General features: G+C 39.5%; 1 protein-coding gene across 1 annotated transcript; it reads left to right on the top strand.

Moving 5' to 3' along the window:
• Positions 1–1,014: 1,014 nt before the first annotated feature.
• On the top strand, positions 1,015–18,698 carry mre11a (MRE11 homolog A, double strand break repair nuclease). Its single transcript, XM_061972942.2, has 20 exons — positions 1,015–1,130; positions 1,514–1,559; positions 1,664–1,796; positions 4,973–5,133; positions 5,211–5,298; positions 5,369–5,510; positions 5,899–6,013; positions 9,687–9,872; positions 9,945–10,116; positions 10,193–10,273; positions 10,342–10,471; positions 13,451–13,551; positions 13,671–13,841; positions 13,919–13,978; positions 14,044–14,200; positions 16,285–16,371; positions 16,443–16,507; positions 16,600–16,649; positions 18,214–18,316; positions 18,405–18,698. The coding sequence occupies exons 2-20, from the start codon at positions 1,540–1,542 to the stop codon at positions 18,444–18,446; spliced, it is 2,064 nt and encodes a 687-aa protein (XP_061828926.1). The 5' UTR covers positions 1,015–1,130; positions 1,514–1,539; the 3' UTR covers positions 18,447–18,698.
• Positions 18,699–21,425: the final 2,727 nt, after the last annotated feature.

Genomic DNA, 21,425 nt, shown 5'->3' with positions numbered 1-21,425 from the left:
GGGTCCACGTTAATCAATTCATGGTACAAATATATATCAGCATAATACAGTCATCACACAAGTTAATCATCAGAGTATATACATTGAATTATTTACATTATTTACAATAATGTTCGCAAAAATATCATCTGACAATCGTAAGTAATCGACAACCACGCTTTTAAAATAAAAAACAACTCTTGGATTTTACGTTATTAATGTTATTAAGTAATTAATGTTCATTTAAAGTATTTGCTTAACATTCAGTTTAAAATGATTAAAAAGTAATCAAGGGTGTGTAAGAAAATTCAGAATTTAACACCAACCCCGCTACCATGGACCACAAACATGAGGTAAAACTCCTGGCAAGTATTGCGAGTCCCGCCCAAGGATGCCACCCGAACGCCTCCCTATGGAGGTGTTTCGGGCACGTCCGACCGGTAGGAGGCCACGGGGAAGACCCAGGACACGTTGGGAAGACTATCTCTCCCGGCTGGCCTGGGAAAGCCTCGGGATCCCCCGGGAGGAGCTGGACGAAGTGGCTGGGGAGAGGGAAGTCTGGGCTTCCCTGCTTAGGCTGCTGCCCCCGCAACCCGACCTCGGATAAGCGGAGGAAGATGGATGGATGGATGGATGGATGGATGGATGGATGTTAAACGCTCCATTTTTAATCAGACATGCACACACAATTAGATTATTCACATGTTTTTTTGTTTGTTTTATTTTTTTGTCCATGGTCTGTGCTTATGGTATGCTTCTAATGTGTAATGTTTTGTGATTTATATATTATTTTGTATCATGACCTGTTGAATGTTTACTGCATTAACCAGCCTTAGAACAACGAATGGCATATTTACATTGTCGCTCTATGTTGATGAATATGCATTGTCCTAATTCAAATAAATTAAGAAATGCATTTTTCGAAAGTGAGTTTCACCATCCAAAATGCTCTATTTTCTAAAAATGCGTATTTTTGTAAATTTCTTACGATTTACAACTCGGCCAGCACAACAGGAAGTTGAATAAGGCAACTTCCGGAATTAAAAACTACAATACCCATGAGTACGACGTTTAGGCAGGAAGCGATGGAGGGCGGGACTCGCAATACTTGCTGGGAGTATTACCTCATGTTTGTGGTCCATGATAGAGAGGTTGGTGTTAAATTGTGAATTTTCTTACACACCCTTGATTACTTTTTAATCATTTTAAACTGAACGTTAAGCAAACACTGTAAATGAAAGCCAAACTCCGTTTTAATTGTCTGCATAAAGCTCATGCGTAACTACTAGCAAATTGTGTTTGCTAGTAGTAACTGTACTGGATTTACAAAGCCACAACATGCTGGTAGTTACTAGTTAACTGTGTTATCTATTGTATATAATCCACGACTTTCCACATGAAAACATAACACATGGTGTTGCTGCGACCTTTATTTTGCTGTTGTGTACTTTTTTAAAGCTTGTCATTCATCAATTTATAGTGTAAGACATTTATAGCAAAGGGATAACGGTTCTGTTTTTGTTGTATTTTCCAGCTAGGCCTTTTGTCCTTTCTGTAATCATGTCCTCAGAGAGCACATTGTAAGTATTTTAGAAATATACTATCTCATAATTAAATATACTATTTTGGAGGTATGCTGGTGAACAATGGGTTGTATGAGTTCAACCAGGGTTTCTTTTTCTAGGGACGATGGCGACACTTTTAAGATCCTAATTGCTACAGATATCCACCTTGGTTACCTCGAGAAAGACGCCGTCCGAGGCCGGGACTCCTACATCACATTTGACGAGATCTTAAAATGTGCCCAGACAAATCAGGTAAATAACACAAAAAATGGCTTAAAGGGGAACATTATCCCAATTTCAGAAGGATTAAAACCATTAAAAATCAGTTCCCAGTGGCTTATTTTATTTTTCGAAGTTTTTTTCAAAATTTTACCCATCACTCAATATCCCTAAAAAAAGCTTCAAAGTGCCTGATTTTAACCATCGTTATATACACCCGTCCATTTTCCTGTGACGTCACATAGTGATGCCAACACAAACAAACATGGCGCATAGAACAGCAAGCTATAGCGACATTAGCTCGGATTCAGACTCGGATTTCAGCGGCTTAAGCGATTCAACAGATTACGCATGTATTGAAACGGATGGTTGTAGTGTGGAGGCAGGTAGCGAAAACGAAATTGAAGAAGAAACTGAAGCTATTGAGCCATATCGGTTTGAACCGTATGCAAGCGAAACCGACGAAAACGACACGACAGCCAGCGACACGGGAGAAAGCGAGGACGAATTCGGCGATCGCCTTCTAACCAACGATTGGTATGTGTTTGTTTGGCATTAAAGGAAACTAACAACTATGAACTAGGTTTACAGCATATGAAATACATTTGGCAACAACATGCACTTTGAGAGTGCAGACAGCCCAATTTTCATCAATTAATATATTCTGTAGACATACCCTCATCCGCGCTCTTTTCCTGAAAGCTGATCTGTCCAGTTTTGGGGTTGATGTCAGCAGGCTAGGGAAGCTAGGGTCGATATTCTTCTCTTGATCATCTTCGGTGGCATAAGGGACGGTGTGAGCCAAGACATCCAGGGGGTTTAGCTCGCTCGTCTGCGGGAACAAACTGCCGCCATTGCTTGCCGTGCTACCGAGGTTCTTTGTCCCTGAATTGCTCACACACTCCGGCAGATTCAATGGGGGTCTGGCGGCAGATTTCTTTGACTTTATCGTTGGAAATGCATCTGCTTTGAGTGTCGCAGGATATCCACACACTCTTGCCATCTCTGTCGTAGCATAGCTTTCATCGGTAAAGTGTGCGGAACAAACGTCCAATTTCTTGCCACTTTCGCATCTTTGGGCCACTGGTGCAACTTGAATCCGTCCCTGTTCGTGTTGTTACACCCTCCGACAACACACCGACGAGGCATGATGTCTCCAAGGTTCCTGAAAACAGTCGAAAAAACGGAAAATAACAGAGCTGATTTGACTCGGTGTTTGAGAAACTGGCGGATTGCTTCCCGATGTGACGTCACAATCATCGCTCCGAGAGCGAATATTAGAAAGGCGTTTAATTCGCCAAAATTCACCCATTTAGAGTTCGGAAATCGTTTAAAAAAATATATGGTCTTTTTTCTGCAACATCAAGGTATATAATGACGCTTACATAGGTCTGGTGATAATGTTCCCCTTTAACAAATGCAGAGAACAGGTACGTTTTTAACATGATGATGATATTTGTAGGTTTTAGATGTAGTTACATATGTATAATTCAGCTTTTTGTTATAGCTGACAAAGTATTGTAAATACTTTGCAATCTTTCTGATATGAGGCCATGTTTAATTTTGTGTTGACAATACTCAGAGGGACAATAAGAAATTAACTACGGTCCGCTAATAGCCCTCCCTACATTTTGGAGCTGTAAGTGGTTGTTCCGAAATGTGCTGAAACTCATTACAAAAACAAGCCTAAACTCACTACTGTGTCTATTTTGGTTTTTTTTTTTAGGTCCGAAACTACAGTATTAAATAAATGATAAATGATAAATGGGTTATACTTGTATAGCGCTTTTCTACATTCAAGGTACTCAAAGCGCTTTGACAGTATTTCCACATTCACCCATTCACACACACATTCACACACTGATGGCGGGAGCTGCCATGCAAGGCGCTAACCAGCAGCCATCAGGAGCAAGGGGTGAAGTGTCTTGCCCAAGGACACAACGGACGTGACTAGGATGGTAGAAGGTGAGGATTGAACCCCAGTAACCAGCAACCCTCCAATTGCTGGCACGGCCACTCTACCAACTTCGCCACGCCGTCCCCGACCAATGTTTGGTCAAAGCATTAGAGGGGCCTTGTAATCATTGTAATGCTGACACACTAAAGACAATGGGCCCCATTCAGCAATAAGTTCCTAACTTTTCCTCTTATCTTTCTTCCTAAGTGATTTCCTAAGAGGAGTCCATTCAAATTCATGATGTGTTCTTAAACGGCCAAATTGTTCCCACCTGCTGTTCTTAAGTTGCTGAATGCCAAATGGTTAGCGCATGCATGTCTATCATAATTTGCAAATAAACAAGCCCTTATTTCCCCAATATGCATATGTAAACACTCTTAATTCCAAAATTTGCATAGGTAAACGCCCTTAATTCCCCATATAAGAGCACAATTCCAGCGGAAAAGACGAACATCAAACACGCGGAGAAAACACAGATTACAGAAGAGAAATTCGTATTATCCCGCGGGGAAATACATAATGTCAAAACGTAAGTTTAAGAAAGGGGGGACTGCTGAGGTAGCCTAAAGCGTTCCAATAAATATTTGTCACTTTGGGCAAATAGGTTTACATGGTCGTGAAATATGCGCTCCCTCCCCAGAGCACGATCTGCGGCATCTTGCAGTAGCGGTAAACGCATTGCCATTGTGTGAGTTGAGTTGCAACAGGGTGTGAGAGGCCTGTTGGTCTTTTAAAGAGTCACCAATCACTAAATCAACGCCCCGGTAATCGATGTGTGTGCGTGCGCGCCGGCGGGCGTGTACGCACACGGTATTTCGAAATGTTTATATATTGCTCATTTTGCTATAGGTCTGTCTGTCTGTCTGTCTTATCTATCGCTATCCATCTATCTATCTATCTATCTATCTATCTATCTATCTATGATATTAATTTAACATTAGACAATAGAAGTAAGGGAACTTGTCACACTTAAGAACAAACAGGCCACCCGAAGAGTGCTCTGGAGCACTCATAGATTTTGTTCTTACCTACGAACAAATCCCAGCTAAGAAAACATTGCTGAATACAAAAATCTCCTTAAAAAAATTTGTAAGTGGGCCTAAGAACAAAATTTGTTCTTAAGAACGGTTGCTGAATGGGGCCCATTGTATTGAATTGTACATTTCGAATGTTCCACTGTTATTTTGGTTACCTTACATGAAAGAGGCACATTACTACGATACCACTCAGTATGATAATTATTGACTCTCAGGTGGATTTCATCCTGCTTGGCGGCGATTTGTTTCACGAGAACAAGCCGACTCGTCGGTGCCTCCACTCCTGCATCACCATGCTCAGGAAATACTGCATGGGAGACTCGCCTATACAATTCAACATACTGAGTGACCAGACAGTTAACTTTAACACCACCCAGTAAGTCCATATGCGGGTTTGTGTATTTTACAACATTCCATCATCTTATACTGATGCTGTCTTATATGTTTATTCAGGTTCCCGTGGGTTAATTATCAGGATGAAAACCTCAACATCTCCATTCCTGTGTTCAGCATTCATGGTAACCACGACGACCCAACAGGGGTGAGTCTGTTTGCGCCATACACAAGTTCAGCATGTACTGTTGGTCTTATGTTGTGTTCTCCTGTTGAAGGCTGAAGGTTTGTGCGCACTGGATCTGCTCAGTGCCTCTGGCCTGATAAACCACTTTGGTCATTCCAATTCCGTGGAGAAGATTGAGATCAGTCCCATACTTTTGCAGAAAGGCAACAGCAAGCTGGCCCTATATGGCCTCGGTATGTACATATAGGTTAATTGAGACTGTGTAAAGCAGCAGTGTCCAAAGTGTGACTAGCAGTTCGTTTTTTAATCTTGGGTCCTTGAATGCACCACAGTTATGTACTATGAAATTTCAAAAGAAATACAATTAAACAGAAACAATGGGGAAAAATAGAGCAAAAAGGCACAATGTAAAGAGAAAATGCTGAACTGTTGCTATCAATAACTATTAATAGGACACATTTTATCCTTAAATACATATTTTTTAGCCTTTTTACAAAATGTGAAAAAAATATACAAAAAATATTAAAGTGGCATCCCATTATTTATTCTTTTTGTAATTTTTTTTTGGACATGCCCGATTTAAAGAGCACAGTATGTAATAATGTATGTGTGTCTGTATAGGATCCATCCCAGATGAGCGCCTGTACAGGATGTTTGTCAACAATCAAGTGACGATGCTCCGTCCGAAGGAAGACCAAGAGGAGTGGTTTAACCTGTTTGCCATTCACCAGAACAGGTTTGGGATTTCCTCACTTACGGTAATTAGTCCACTTTATCGTCTTTTTATAACCTTGATGTTGAACATGTTTGTGATAAAATACAATTTAGAGCTAGTCAAAAAAACAGAGGGTTCCGTGTACGTTTTTGCAGGTTGCTCTGCAATTGTGACACCCACTGTCCTTAGACGATGATGGGATCCAACACAAGAGATTTAGGAGCAATGTTCATTACATGAGAAAGGGAAATATTAGAAACAGCTCTCTGTGATGCTGTGCAACTGCAGCCACATTAGTATTTTTTCTTCTTCATCTTCTTTGGATGCAAGTGGTCATGTTAGCTAGAATAGTGGATGGTTTGCATGGATGTAAACTCAACTTCCCATAGTTCTTCTGTACACAGCAAACTAGGTGTCTCATGCACAGGGAGGGCTATCAAAACTTAATACCACAATTGCACTGTTGCCGACATTAATGGTTGTAATCCGACTGAAAAACCAAGTGGCTATAAGTGGAAAAAAAATGATAAAAATTCGACCCAGAGTCTTTTTGCATTTTTATTGCCAACCTAACACGCCAGCAGCAGTGCTTAGTTGCAACACCATATTCTTAAACTTAGACTTAGACTTCCTTTTTATCGTCATTCAAATTTGAACTTTACAGTACAGATAAGAACGAAATTTCGTTGTATTAACTCATGGTAGTGCAGGATAAGAAATCAATAAAGTGCAGATATAAATAAATAGATTACTGTACAGATAAATATTTTGCACTTTTGCATATGCATCCACGTTTATGGATGTATTTTATATTGTCTTTATATTCCAGCGAGTTAATCCATTTTTGGCGGGAATTGATGGGATTATTATGATGCGTTCAATAGTCTTACGGCCTCTCACTCATGTTACTCTATCACTAGCTAGTAGCCAAACTAGCAACACAACACTTCCTCATTTCCCACCTATCACACACACAACAAAGTGTATTCATGAACACCGGAATTTTGAACATCAACAGGACAACACCGGTCAGTTGTTATACTAACTTTTTTTTCTCTTTATATACACGACTGTTGCATGTTGGGTTAACTTACAAACAGAAATGAATGGTAGTATAACATCGCCAGAATATCAATAAAGCATTTCTACCTGAATTGCGCAGCACTCATAAGGAGCTGTTTGCAACCTTTATGTGGCTGCCTAGAGCAGTGTTTTTCAACCACTATGCCGCGGCACACTAGTGTGTCGTGGGAGATTATCTAATTTCACCTATTTGGGTTAAAAATATTTTTTGCAAACCAGTAATTATAGTCTGCAAATGATGTGTTGTTGTTGAGTGTCGGTGCCGTCTAGAGCTCGGCAGAGTAACCGTGTAATACTCTTCCATATCAGTAGGTGGCAGCAGGTAGCTAATTGCTTTGTAGATGCCGGAAACAGCCTAAGTGCAGCATGCAGGTAAAAAGGTGTCTAATGCTTAAAACAAAAATAAACAAAAGGTGAGTGCCCATAAGAAAATGCATTGAAGCTTAGGGAAGGCTATGCAGAACAAAACTAAAACTGAACTGGCTTCAAAGTAAACAAAAGCAGAATGCTGGACGACAGCAAAGACTTACTGTGGAGTAAAGACGTCCACAAAGTACATCCTTAACATGACATGACAATCAACAATGTCCCCACAAAGAAGGATAAAAAACACTAAAATCTTCTTGATTGCTAAAACAAAGTAGATGCGGGAAATATCGCTCAAAGGAAAACATGAAACTGCTACAGGAAAATACCAAAAAAAGAGAAAAAGTCCTTAAAATAGGAGCGCAAGACAAGAACTAAAACACTACACACAGGAAAACAGCAATAAACTCAAAATAAGTTAGGGCGTGATGTGACAGGTGGTGACAGTACACCTACTTTGAGACAAGAGCTATAGGGATGCATGCTTGGTTATTGTTTAAAGTCATATCCCACGACTTTTTACTGTCAACTGAGTTTCGTTTTTTAATGATGTCTGCTGGTAAAGTGCCTCCGGATTTTTTCAACGCAAAAAATGTGCATTGGCTCAAAAAAGGTTGAAAAACACTGGTGTAGAGAGCGCTCACTTTCCAAAATGTTGTTAGCATTATATCACGACCTCTTTCAGCTTTTAGCACATAAACTATGCCCCACACAACACATGTACACACATTAGCTTTGTTGGTTGTCAGCAAAGGATAGCGATTTGGCAAAGTTTATCTACTAATGTTAGCCGTTATTGAATGTATAGTTTATCATAGCAGAAACATGACTGACAATTGTTGGATGCTTCTCTGGCACTGCTTTTGTGTGTGTTTGCATGCGCTCCCTCCGTGTAAGTGTGCAAGAGACAGCAGTGTCTGACAGCCATGAATGCCAGACTATTTTCTCGGGCCAAGGAGCAATTTTTATTCAATATAAGTAGTAATTGTAAAAAAAGAATAAAAAAAGACGTGTACAGAATATTTGTTATGCTAAACCACTACTGATATTATTAGCTACCGTATTTTTCGGAGTATAAGTCGCACCGGAGTATAAGTCGCACCGGAGTATAAGTCGCACCTGCCGAAAATGCATAATAAAGAAGTAAAAAAACATATATAAATCGCACCCCCGGCCAAACTATAAAAAAAAAACTGCGACTTATAGTCCGAAAAATACGGTAGTTTAAAATTAACCTACCGTATTTTTCGGACTATAAGTCGCAGTTTTTTCATAGTTTGGCCGGGGGTGCGACTTATACTCAGGAGCGACTTATGTGTGAAGTTATTAACACATTACCGTAAAATATCAAATAATATTATTTAGCTCATTCACGTAAGAGACTAGACGTATAAGATTTCATGGGATTTAGCGATTAGGAGTGACAGATTGTTTGGCAAGCGTATAGCATGTTCTATATGTTATAGTTATTTGAATGACTCTTAACATAATATGTTACGTTAACATACCAGGCACGTTCTCAGTTGGTTATTTATGCGTCATATAACGTACACTTATTCAGCCTGTTGTTCACTATTCTTTATATATTTTAAATTGCCTTTCAAATGTCTATTCTTGGTGTTGGGTTTATCAAATAAATTTCCCCAAAAAATGCGACTTATACTCCAGTGCGACTTATATATGTTTTTTTGCTTCTTTATTATGCATTTTCGGCAGGTGCGACTTATACTCCGAAAAATACGGTATTTGGAATTTTCCCCATTAGTGACATATTTCCCAAATTTTTTCTCCATTGTTCAAATTTAATTAATATTTAGAATGCAAAAAAATAACATCCCTCGTCATGTTTTTCATAATGATTGTGAAGTATAGGCAACATTACAAAAAAGTGCAGTTCCCTTAGGGTTTAAAATGCTTTAAAATATTTTTTGGCAAATTTTGCATTTTGTTGTGGATTCTATTCCATTGGTGTGGATTTATAACTTGGATTTAATCTCTAAAAATATATTTTTCATTTAAATGTAATGTATTTCATTATTTCATTTATACTATTAGGATTGAAGTATTCAAATTACTATTCTGTTCAACTGGGATGTCAAAATATTACGTAAAAATGTAAATAAATTAATACAATTTGTACATTCCTTTTTTTTCTCCATTTATACTTTGGCACCATTTCATTGGATAATATGTAAACAATACCCAACCCCTACTCGTCTCTAATGCGCAATGGCTTTGTGTCCAGGAGTAAGCACGGCCCCACAAACTACATCCCTGAGCAGTTCCTGGATGAATTTCTCGACCTAGTGGTGTGGGGTCACGAGCACGAGTGCCTGATTGCGCCGGCCAGAAATGAACAGCAGCTCTTCTACGTGACACAGCCTGGCAGCTCTGTAGCTACCTCGCTCTCTCCTGGAGAGGCTACCAAAAAGTACCAAGACACACACCTACTACGTTGAAGAGCTAAAGAGATCAAATGTTTAATTGTCTAATGTTTATGCAGGCACATCGGGTTGCTGAAGGTGAAAGGTCGGAAAATGAACATGCAGAAGATCCCCCTGAAAACAGTGCGTCAGTTCTTCATCCAAGATGTGGTACTTTGTGACTACCCGGATGTGTTCACAGTGGATACACCGAATGTCACCAAGAAGATTGAGAACCTTTGCCACGCCAAGGTACTCGCCATTACTAAGCAGACAAAAGTATGTCGCTCTTTGTCGCTTCTCTGAGGATCTGAATGTGCGATTGTAGGTCAACGAGATGCTAGAACAAGCCGAGAGGGAGCGGCTGGGATGTCCGCTCACCCCAGAGAAGCCGCTAATTCGCCTCAGGGTTAGCTTGACGTCTTCTTGGAATCTTTATGATTCCACCACAGCTTATATTTGTTCTCCCTCGTTCAGGTAGACTACACCGGAGGATTCGAGACTTTCAACACTTCCCGCTTCAGTCAGAAATATGTGGACCGTGTGGCCAACCCAAAAGACATTATTCACTTTCTCAGATGCCGCGAGAAAAAGGAGCAAGTCAAAGGTAAAACTACATTTCATAATTTGTGTGCAAAATCAAAATGCCCTTATTTTAAAAGGGCCCTATTATGCAAAACCAACTTTTTTTACCAATTGGCACCTGCTGTTGTGTATTTGGGGGTCTGCATAGGTCCCTAAATTTGAAATCCAACCGTGGCGGTCATACGGAGATATTTATAAAACAATCTTGCCTTCCTTCATACTTCCGCGAAACAAGCCGTTTGGAATTTGCCCCGTTGGTGACGTCTTTGCCATTGGTGACGTCAGCGGATTATCCATATATGGTAGAGATTAACCCAAAGTGCTTTGCGCGAGTTTGCCATTGTAGTCTGACATTGTAGTCGATAAGTTCCTTCTTTATCTTTATCCTCTTGTTGTGGGGCAGACTGGCCCGTACATGCACGTGGATCCTCCACCGTTGCCATTTCTAATACAAAGTAGCATATAGTTGACGGGGAAATGACACTATCGAAGTGGAAGCATGCAAATAAGACCGAATATGGTCTGTAAAACATAATCCATGCAAATTTTTGATTAAAGAATCACCATTATATTTTATGTAGACCACAAATAAGTGTTTTTAATGTAGAAAAAAATCATATGACTCCCTTTTAATAGATGCAGTCTCTCAATGAAAGGAGCTGTTTGCAACTTTTCTTACAGTTAAATTTTTTAAAGCAAAAAAATAACAAAAACTAGGGATGTCCGATAATGGCTTTTTGCCAATATCAGATATTCCGATATTGTCCAACTCTTTAATTACCGATACCGATATCAACCGATACCGATATCAACCGATACTGATATATACAGTCGTGGAATTAACACATTATTATGCCTAATTTGGACAACCAGGTATGGTGAAGATATGGTCCTTTTTTTTAAAAATTAATAAAATAAAATAAGATAAATAAATTAAAAACATTTTCTTGAATAAAAAAGAAAGTAAAACAATATAAAAACAGTTACATAGAAACTAGTAATTAATGAAAATGAGTAAAATTAACTGTTAAAGGTTAGTACTATTAGTGGACCAGCAGCACGCACAATCATGTGTGCTTACGGACTGTATCCCTTGCAGACTTTATTGATATATATTGATATATAATGTAGGAACCAGAATATTAATAACAGAAAGAAACAACCCTTTTGTGTGAATGAGTGGAGGGAGGGAGGTTTTTTGGGTTGGTACACTAATTGTAAGTGTATCTTGTGTTTTTTATGTTGATTTAATAAAAATAAAATAAAATAAAAACCGATACCGATAATAAAAAACCGATACCAATAATTTCCGATATTACATTTTAAAGCATTTATCGGCCGATAATATCGGCAGGCCGATATTATCGGACATCTCTAACAAAAACACCATCTTATGTTTCCAGTAGTGGTTCAACAGCACACATTTGTTTTCTAATTGTCTATATTTTTCAAAATTACTAAGTGTATGTAAAAACAATTTTTACCGGCCCGAATTAAATGTTTTGTGTTTACGGCAGTCACTCACCCGGTCTTGACAACATGTACGTGCAGGGTGCGCGTGCACACATACCAAAGCAGTCCAAGAGAAGCAACAAGCAATTTGCAGTCTTGTTGTTGTTATGATAGAATATACATTTAATAATAGCTAACACTAAAGCCGTGTGTATACTCTCGCATCACATAACTTGCGTAAGCGACGCCGTCTTACCCAGAGTCTTGTATAAAGAGAGTATGGCCAACTCGGTTTGAGGCGATCTCCTCAATGGTTGGTCACAAGGCACTCACGGGACTACAGGGTGCCATAACTGCTACTAACTTTGAGCTGATACTGTGTTTTTACGACGCTTCCTCGTTAGTTTTTCGACATGTATAAATGCCCAGTTGTGCAGCATGGGGCTGCTCCACCCGCAAGAATTGTGAAAAGCTTTTACATCGCTTTCCCCACAACCTGGAAAGAACACAAGTATGGGAAGTGAAGGTCAGTGAACAACACTGGAAAGCCACCAATTACAGCGTGTTGTGCGAGGTAAACGCACGACACGGCTGCGTTTCGTTCAAGAGATAACACACAGAAGCTAATACAAATAATAACCAAATAAATGAACAAAATAAAGAGATGGTTTGACAAAAACAAACTATATTTGAATGTCAGTAAAACTAAAATAATCCAATTCGCTAACAGTATAAGAGAAAGTCAAACACAATACTAGTTGACGGAGAAAAAGTAAATTAAACCACATTTTAGGTGTAAAAGTAGATGACATTTTTTTTAAATGTTTACATTTTATTTTTTTAAATTGTATTTTTTTTTTTTTTGTCCTGTCCAGCTTCTCAGGCAAATCATATTGTTGATGTAGATGCCCATATCGGATGTTATGATTTACTTTACAAAAGAGAAGTGTAGGATACTTCTCTTGTTGCCTTATTTGTATTTGACTTTATTAAATGTATTTATATTATCATTTGGTGCAGCCGGGCTGGAGCAGGAGGGGATAGAAAGAGAAAAAAAGGAAGACGGGGGAGATTGTGGGGACACGAGGGGGATAAGACATAGAGATAAAAACAACAACTACAGCAAATACAACAATAACAACAACAGCAACAACAATAACAATAGAACAACATCAGCAAATAGGATATGTACAAATATGATGGTAAAAGTGATAGGTGGCGACTTGTCCAGGGTGTGTCCCGCCTTCCGCCCGAATGCAGCTTAGATAGGCTCCAGCACCCCCCGCGACCCCAAAAGGGACAAGCGGTAGAAAATGGACGGATGGATGGATTTTCTAGAGGGCTTGGGCCAAGGGTTAAACCACTGAATTAGTATTTTGTGTTTTGTTTTTGTGAGAGCTCTAGACATTTCTCCTGCTTCTGTAGTTTGTCATTTGTCTATCACTGTTTTTTAATGGACAATACGCCACCTATAGACCTGGAGTGTGACATAAGAAAGCAGAAGTCAGGTATTAATCTCTTTTCTATTAATGCTTTTATCTGCTCTCAGATGAAACCTATGTTGACTACAGCAAAGCGATAAAAATGTCTGCAGTTGAGGGCCTGAGAGTTGAGGACCTGGTCAAACAGTACTTTGAAGTGGCCGAGCAGGTGATACACACACACACACACACACACACACACACACACACACACACACACACACACACACACACACACACTTACTTCTCGTCCTGTGTATGGAACATGTGTTGATCATGTGTCCACAGAAGGTGCAACTGTCCCTCCTGACCGAGCAGGGCATGGGCAAAGCCATTCAGGAGTTTGTAGACAAAGACGAGAAAGACGCCATTGAGGAGTTGATTACCTACCAGCTGGAAAAGACGCAACGCTACCTTCAGGGTCGAAGTGTCGGCACAGAACAAGAAATAGACGCGGAAGTGAGTGGCTGGCATTGCACGGGTTTTCTATCAATATCAGTAACGTCAATTAAAGTACATATTCTCTAAATGTTCAGATCCGACAAATCCGAGAGACTAAAAGGAACACGGCGGAAGAAGCAAATGAAATCAAAGAGGTTCGTGTGGTCGACGCACATGGGCATGAAACTTTGCATTTAGCACTCGTTCTCACCTCTTTCAGGCAATCGACAGAGCCAAAGCTCACCGCTTGGCGAGAGGAGGGGACGACATGGACGTGAACATGTCAGACGAGCTGAGTGACATGGACGCCGAGCAAGAACCTACCACCGCGAGAGGTAGAGGAGGCAGAGGGCGGGGCGGGCGAGGACGGGGGAGAGGTGAGTCATGTTGCAAAGCTTTCTTCTTCATCTTAGTGCAGATTTTGTACACATCCCTGAGGGTTTGATTTTCATCAACGCTGACACATGTCAACATCCACTCAGACTTTGTTACATATCATTAATGAGAGTATTTTATTCATAGATAAAAAATACTGATTACATACATACATACACACATTTTGGTATATAATTTATGAATATATGTGCTGAAAGTGTAATACACTTGTCTTCCTGCAGAGGGCAGTCAACACTCAACATGAAAAAAAACCCAAAGACAAGTAAAAAAATTTAAAAATAAATTGGAAAAAAAATAAAATATATAAATTGATACTCGTGTATATTATATATATAGACCTATGTCCAAATAGTTAAAAATAGTTTAGTTGTCACTTGCCGCTTTGTGCTTTGAATTTTGCGATGGGGGCAGCACGGTGGAAGAGGGGTTAATGCGTCTGCCTCACAATACGAAGGTGCTAAGTAGTCTGGGGTTCAGTCCCAGGCTCAGGATCTTTCTGTGTGGAGTTTGCATGTTCTCCCCGTGACTGCGTGGGTTCCCTCTGGGTACTCCGGCTTCCTCCCACCTCCAAAGACATGCACCTGGGGATAGGTTGATTGGCAACACTAAATTGGCCCTAGTGTGTGAATGTGAGTGTGAATGTTGTCTGTCTATCTGTGTTGGCCCTGCGATGAGGTGGCGACTTGTCCAGGGTGTACCCCGCCTTCTGCCCGATTGTAGCTGAGATAGGCTCCAGCGACCCCAAAGGGAATAAGCGGTAGAAAATGGATGGATGGATGTGCTGAAAGTGTAATACACTTGTCTTCCTGCAGAGGGCAGTCAACACTCAACATGAAAAAAAACCCAAGACAAGTAAAAATTTTTAAAAATAAATTGGAAAAAAATATATATATATAAATTGATACTCGTGTATATTATATATATAGACATATGTCCAAATAGTTAAAAATAGTTTAGTTGTCACTTGCTGTTTTGTGCTTTGAATTATGCGATGCGTTTAAAAAAAATGTCTTTCTTGAAAAATTGTATCACGGGTCCTAGCTGTTTTGATTTTTGACTATTGCCTATTATTGGTTAAACAAATTTGCATATTTGAGCACATTTGACATAATTTTGGCCTAAATTTTGCATTTTCAAGCATAGAATGGTTATATGAACTTAAATGAACAAATCTAAGCTACTGTATTGCACAGCAAATCATCATCATTGAACAAGTTTCAGTATTTTTACAGATTAGTGGTTTTGGTGTTTAAGAACTGTGTGTGTGAGTATAACCTATGTTATTGCGCATTATGTTTTATTTATGTCTTACAACGACAGTACAGTATATATCTTATTTCCTATTATTATGTCTATTCTATTGGGTAAAACGAGTGAAATGGTGACTGCAAGGGGGTCATTTGATGTCTTGAGTGCTCTAATATTGTTAAAACGGTTTTAGGAGGCTGTAAACCTACTCAGTGGCCTAGTGGTTAGTGTCTGCTCTGAGATCGGTAGGTTGTGAGTTCAGTATAAAAATGGGACCCATTACCTTCCTGCTTGGCACTCAGCATCAAGGGTTGGAATTGGGGGTTGTATCACCAAAATATGATTCCCGGGCGCGGCACCGCTGCTGCTCACTGCTCCCCTCACCTCCCAGGAGGTGAACAAGGGGATGGGTCAAATGCAGAGGACAAATTTCACCACACCTAGTGTGTGTGTGTGTGTGTGTGTGTGTGTGTGTGTGACAATCATTGGTACTTTAACTTTAACTAAACAGTTTTTGTATGCTCTAACTATGAAAATATTACATTTATCAGTAAGAATCCTACAATGCGAAAATTCACTTATTGCGGTTGGGTTTGGGACCAGTTAACAGCGAAAAACGAGGGAAAACTGTTTTTATTTTATTTTATTCATATTAATTATTATATCATGATATTTTATTAATTTTAGAGGTATTTCAACACAATCGCCTATATTTCATTAAAAGGAAAAAGTCCTCGATGGGTTGTTGCTGTAGTTTTAACACAAATGCATGTATATTGATTTTTCTCTGTATTATTTCTAATTGACCATCACCTAGGTGCTAAAGCTTCTGAGCCTAAATCATCTGGACGGGGCGCTTCCAGGAAATCCTCAGTGACAACCCAAAGCAGAGGCATCATGCAAGGTCAGTATGTTGCGTTGTACATTTAAAAATGTGTGCAAATACTCACAAATTGTCATTTTGAACTCTTTTAGCATTTCAAGCTTCATCCCAGAGACCATCTAGGAAGACATCGACCATGTCCTATGAAGAAGGCGATGTAAAACAACAACATACTATTCATTTGTATTTTTTTTTACTTTATATTTCATATCATTATTATTTAATATCCTTGCTTCTTGTCATCGCCAGCTAACTATTGACGACTCTGATGATGAGACACCTGCAACAAAAGCGCCAAAGTATGTTTGCTTCTCTTCACTCATGATGCTTTTTATTGAGTAAAGTTTTCTTGGTTTATGATTGGGAAAACCAACATTATAAATTATTGATCAAATAGATAGAATACGACTGCGATGAGGTGGCGACTTGTCCAGGGTGTACCCCGCCTTCCGCCGAAATGCAGCAGAGATAGGCTCCTGCACCCCCCGTGACCCCAAAAGGGACAAGCGGTAGAAAATGGACAGATGGATAAAATAGAAATGCATAAGAGCATATAGATGTATTAGATATGACACATGAAGGTAACATTTTTACAAAAAAATACTCATGCGGACTATCCCTAATCTGTATAACAATGGCAATCTAACTTCTAGAATATTCTATAGCATTCCAATCAACTATACATGTGAAACACTGGATTGCCAGTACAATGGAACTTTGATTTACAAACTTAATTAGTTCCTGAGTTCCAAGTTTGTACATTGAAACACATTTCTCCATAAGAAACAATGTAAACATGAATAATGGGTTCCAGCCTAAACATAAGTCCATATTTTAGTAAAGGTTTGTACACATGGAACACAATATAAAGTGCTATACAATACCGTATATCAAACAAACATAGCAAGGTAGTGATTAACTTTCTATTTAAAAACAATGTCAAAACAACAACAACAACTAGCTGAACTGTCCTCATTTCCAGCCGCCCTGCTGACAGGCACCCACAAACACACTGTCGACACCCTGTGGTGCACTCACAGTTCGAAATCTCAAAACTCCTTAACCTTAACATCCAGGTCGCTACAATGATTAGGAATAAAATATAAAATACACTTTATCTTTTTGGTTAGTAAAAGGGAAGCGGTGGGGGTAGGCGTCAGTGTCGCTATGGATACTTACTGAATGTTTCAAACCACATATTGCCAGTGCGATTTAGCCATTGCTTTCTTTGGACTCATAATGAGCTAATAAAAATAGAAAAATGCTGTGAAAAGGCTACAAAACGTTTAAAAAAAGCACACAAAGTAGCAATTAATACAGTAGCTAACAGCACTGGTGTGCTGCCTGAATGAGAATCGGAACTCGATCAGCCCACCCACAATGGATATGCTGCCGGGCACAAAATGACTATCCTGTGAGCACACAATGGGTTGATGAAACGTTCCTACCTTGAGACAAGGATCGTACACCAAAGCGTTATTTTATTTGGTTCAAAAATCACAAAGTTCGTACATTGACGGTTTTGTAAATCAAGGTTCAACTGTATAGGGTTTCAATATATTAAAAGAAACAGAAATTGAATAAAGAGATATTGAATTAAACGTTTATGGTCTGCTGCAACATGTTTGTGCCATTTCCAGCTAAAACACCCGTTCAAAAGAACCAAAAATGTACTTGAACTCAAAATGTGTTCAGGTAATGATAAGTTTGGACTCAAACATTCTGTTTGAAGGCAGCCTGCATGCATGAACTCATCGTACACTCCCATCATTGCTCTGAGTGATGCATCTTAATGACCATCTATATTTAAATCTATAGTATAAAAATGTCTGCATCATCCCTTTGCTGTCCTCCTTGACTCAGAGCCAGACCATCGTCCTCGTCGTCCTCGTCTTTCTTGCGGCACAGCTCTCAGAGCCAGAGTCAGAAATCCAAAGGAATCGAATTTGATGACAGTGATGATGAGGTAAAGCAGAACTAGTTCATCTCACATCAATAGTACTTGTCTTTTCCCACGCTCAATTTTAAATCTCTTTTATTTTTCCTTAATCCAGGATGATCCATTTAAAGGCCCCAGCCGCCGTGCAAGGAGATAACTTCCTCACAAAAGCCGATGTTCTTTGTTTTGATTCGGCCTCAAAAATAACTATAAATGCTATTTAGTGAAAGGGCGTTGTTGTTTTGGTGGTTTTCTCTGCCACTGTAACACGAGGTTGGATCATTTGATAAGATATGATAAGATATTCTGTAATTAAAATGTTTCATATAAAAGCCTTTTTGACCTTTTTCCTTCAAAAGTGCAAATAACGGATGCTATAGGTAGCCTATCAAAAGCTATGGTGAACAATATTAAAATACCCTGCCTTATATAATAATGACACTTTTGATGCAAAAGCACATTGGATAACAATAATGGATTATACTAAATAATACAAACAGAGGATTAAAGTGGAGGGGTAAGTAGGATGTTGCACACACAGGTGGTGCCACAAGCTTTTGTCAAGTTTAAAGATTTTTTTTTCCTGCCGTTTAAATATTCAAGTTATAAAAAAAAAAAAAGACGTCATAAATTTTAATATAGCTGCAAAATTCAATAATAAGGTTGGTTGAATCAAATATAGAATGTCTATGACTGCCTAACCCCCCTATCAAAAATATGAAACAGTTCGCTTAATGAACCATTTCCACCAGGATAGCAGCAAACTTAGCTTCACTTGACACTTCACTTACCCCCAGGTTTTCTTTACCCCCAGGTTTTTCTTACCCCCTATTCATAGAGGCGAGCTAAATGGCTCTTAGATTAAAATTTACCACTCAATGATCGACATTCAGCCTCTCTTTTTTTGTAAATGGAATGTGGTGAACCACTCGGATGCTCCGACACGGGGAGGGGTATGCTTGAATAGGTTGTACTCGGACACGTGACTTTTGAACGGAAGTGAACGAAGTGGTGGGCTACCAAGTGCGACCCATCTGAGTAAGAAAAGGGGCTCGACCTTACCACAAAAAGCAGATGCGAGCAAAACAATGCAAACTATGCTATATAATATAGCCTAATGTGTTATCAAAATAAGATTTATCGTGTGATCTCAAGGATTATTTGTCGGTCGCATTCCCAGATATGTCGAACTATCTGGTGCTCAAGATGTCATTCTATACGACAAAACCCACGAAAACTTGGAGGTCCACAACTTTGTGTGTTGCTGGGTCAAGGAAATTCAAACAAAACAAAAATCATGCATCGTTTTTGATAGTGTAAGGTTGCATTTCACGATTTAACTTTGCGTCTCCAGCCATTGTTGCTTTGTTTTTGTTGTACGTGCAGTTTACGAGTATGTGTGTTTCTCCCCGTTTTTATCAAAATATAACTAGATGTCAACATTGTGTATTTGCTGACAGCTTCATTTATGATTGCTGCCTTTGGTAATGGCTCAAATCTTGTAGGTTTTGCTGACATTTGCTTTCATTTGTTTAGACTCGCCGAGTTGGTGCTTTATGAAACAATCGTAGCAAAAATTTGTTTGAAGAACTGAAAATAATATCAAAATAATACTTTAATGGGAAATAAAAAATGTTAAAAGAATCAGAATCAGAAATACTTTATTAATCCCTGAGGGGAAATTAAGATTTTTTTTTACCAGAATCCCATTCAAGAGCAGACAAACATTACAGGGAGACAGAACAGGATCGATGACGGGTCTGCCAACTTCCAGCGCCCCTTACAAAAAAGGTGAAAAACAGGGGAGGGAGTGGTGAGAAAAAAAAAATCAGTCTAAGCCTGGGCCCCTGGAGAGGGGGTCCAGACTGAGGCTAAGGGAAAAAAAACAAATTGCCATAGCACACATAAACGTGTGTAAGAAGGAAACATTGGAACATCAAAGAACACAAAGGACATTAAAGACATTAAAAGAGCAGAGCTGATGCAACCAACCACTTCTACATACAGCTACAAAAAAACATACACTGTGGTGGCCTCTGCGGTGTTCCACGCCATCGTCTGCTGGGGTTGGAGGAGCATGGCCAGAGACAGGAGCAGACCCAACAAAGCAACCAAGAGAGCCGACTCCACTCTCGGCCGCCCACTAACTCTCGACCAGTGTCCAGTCCGCATGGATGAGCGAGGATGCGTCTTAAGGAGACTGAGGTGCCTGATACCTGCTCATTCAGCCAAGACACTAGGAAGCTTGTCCGTTCCGGCGCTCAGGGCCAGCTCCGCAGCCCCGTCTCTTCATCCGTATCTCCTCCAGTCTCTCCAAAATGAATCTGATGAGGCAGAGACCCAGCAGCTAGTCTCCATGGCCAAAAGGCTCCAGGGAAGCAGATCCAGAAGTTCACAAAAAAGCACCGCAAAAGTCACGAAAGTGCCACCGCTTGTCACACAGTTCCAAAGGGTCCAGAACCAAAAGGCACAAGGCAAAATGAAAAGTAATTCTCACGAAGAAAAAAGGGTGATGGAACGAAGCGTCTATCAAACTAACCTTTAACGAAACTATCACTGCAAACTTGTGCGTTCTTCGACTCTGCATTCTTTGCCTGGAGTGCGTGCTCCTTTTCTCGCCTTCTTTCGTGAAATCTTGCACTCTTTCACGCTTTTTGATTACCTCTCGAGGAACTCTGAAGAAAAAACGAAAGCATAGGGCATTTTTCTTTGAGAAAGGCAAAATGCCAAAACGCTATGACAACAGGCGCTTGCTGGCCCACCACTTCGAGCTTCGCGTAGTTGATGAGCCGGACGTGATGGCAGGTGAATACAACCTATAGAGCAAGGGTGTCAAACTCATTTTAGATCGGGGGCCACATGGAGAAAAATCTACTCCCAAGGGGGCCGGACTGATAAAATCACGGCACGATAACTTAAAAACAAAGAAAACCATATTGTTTTCTTTGTTTAAAAATAGAACAAGCACATTCTGAAAATGTTAAAATAATAATGTTGTTTTTTTTTTTTTTACACTTACATGTTTCGGTTAATCTATCATTATTTGTCGTTATTTATACTTTCTGAATAAATTATGTGATGAAGTTCATCAGTCAACTCATTGGTGCTAATTTTCAATCTATCAAGATACAAAAAT

The sequence above is a fragment of the Nerophis lumbriciformis genome, linkage group LG17, assembly GCF_033978685.3.
Source record: "Nerophis lumbriciformis linkage group LG17, RoL_Nlum_v2.1, whole genome shotgun sequence".
Taxonomy (NCBI): Eukaryota; Metazoa; Chordata; class Actinopteri; order Syngnathiformes; family Syngnathidae; genus Nerophis; species Nerophis lumbriciformis.
Note: the sequence above shows the minus strand (reverse complement) of the source record. Positions and strands in the feature narration are given on the sequence as shown.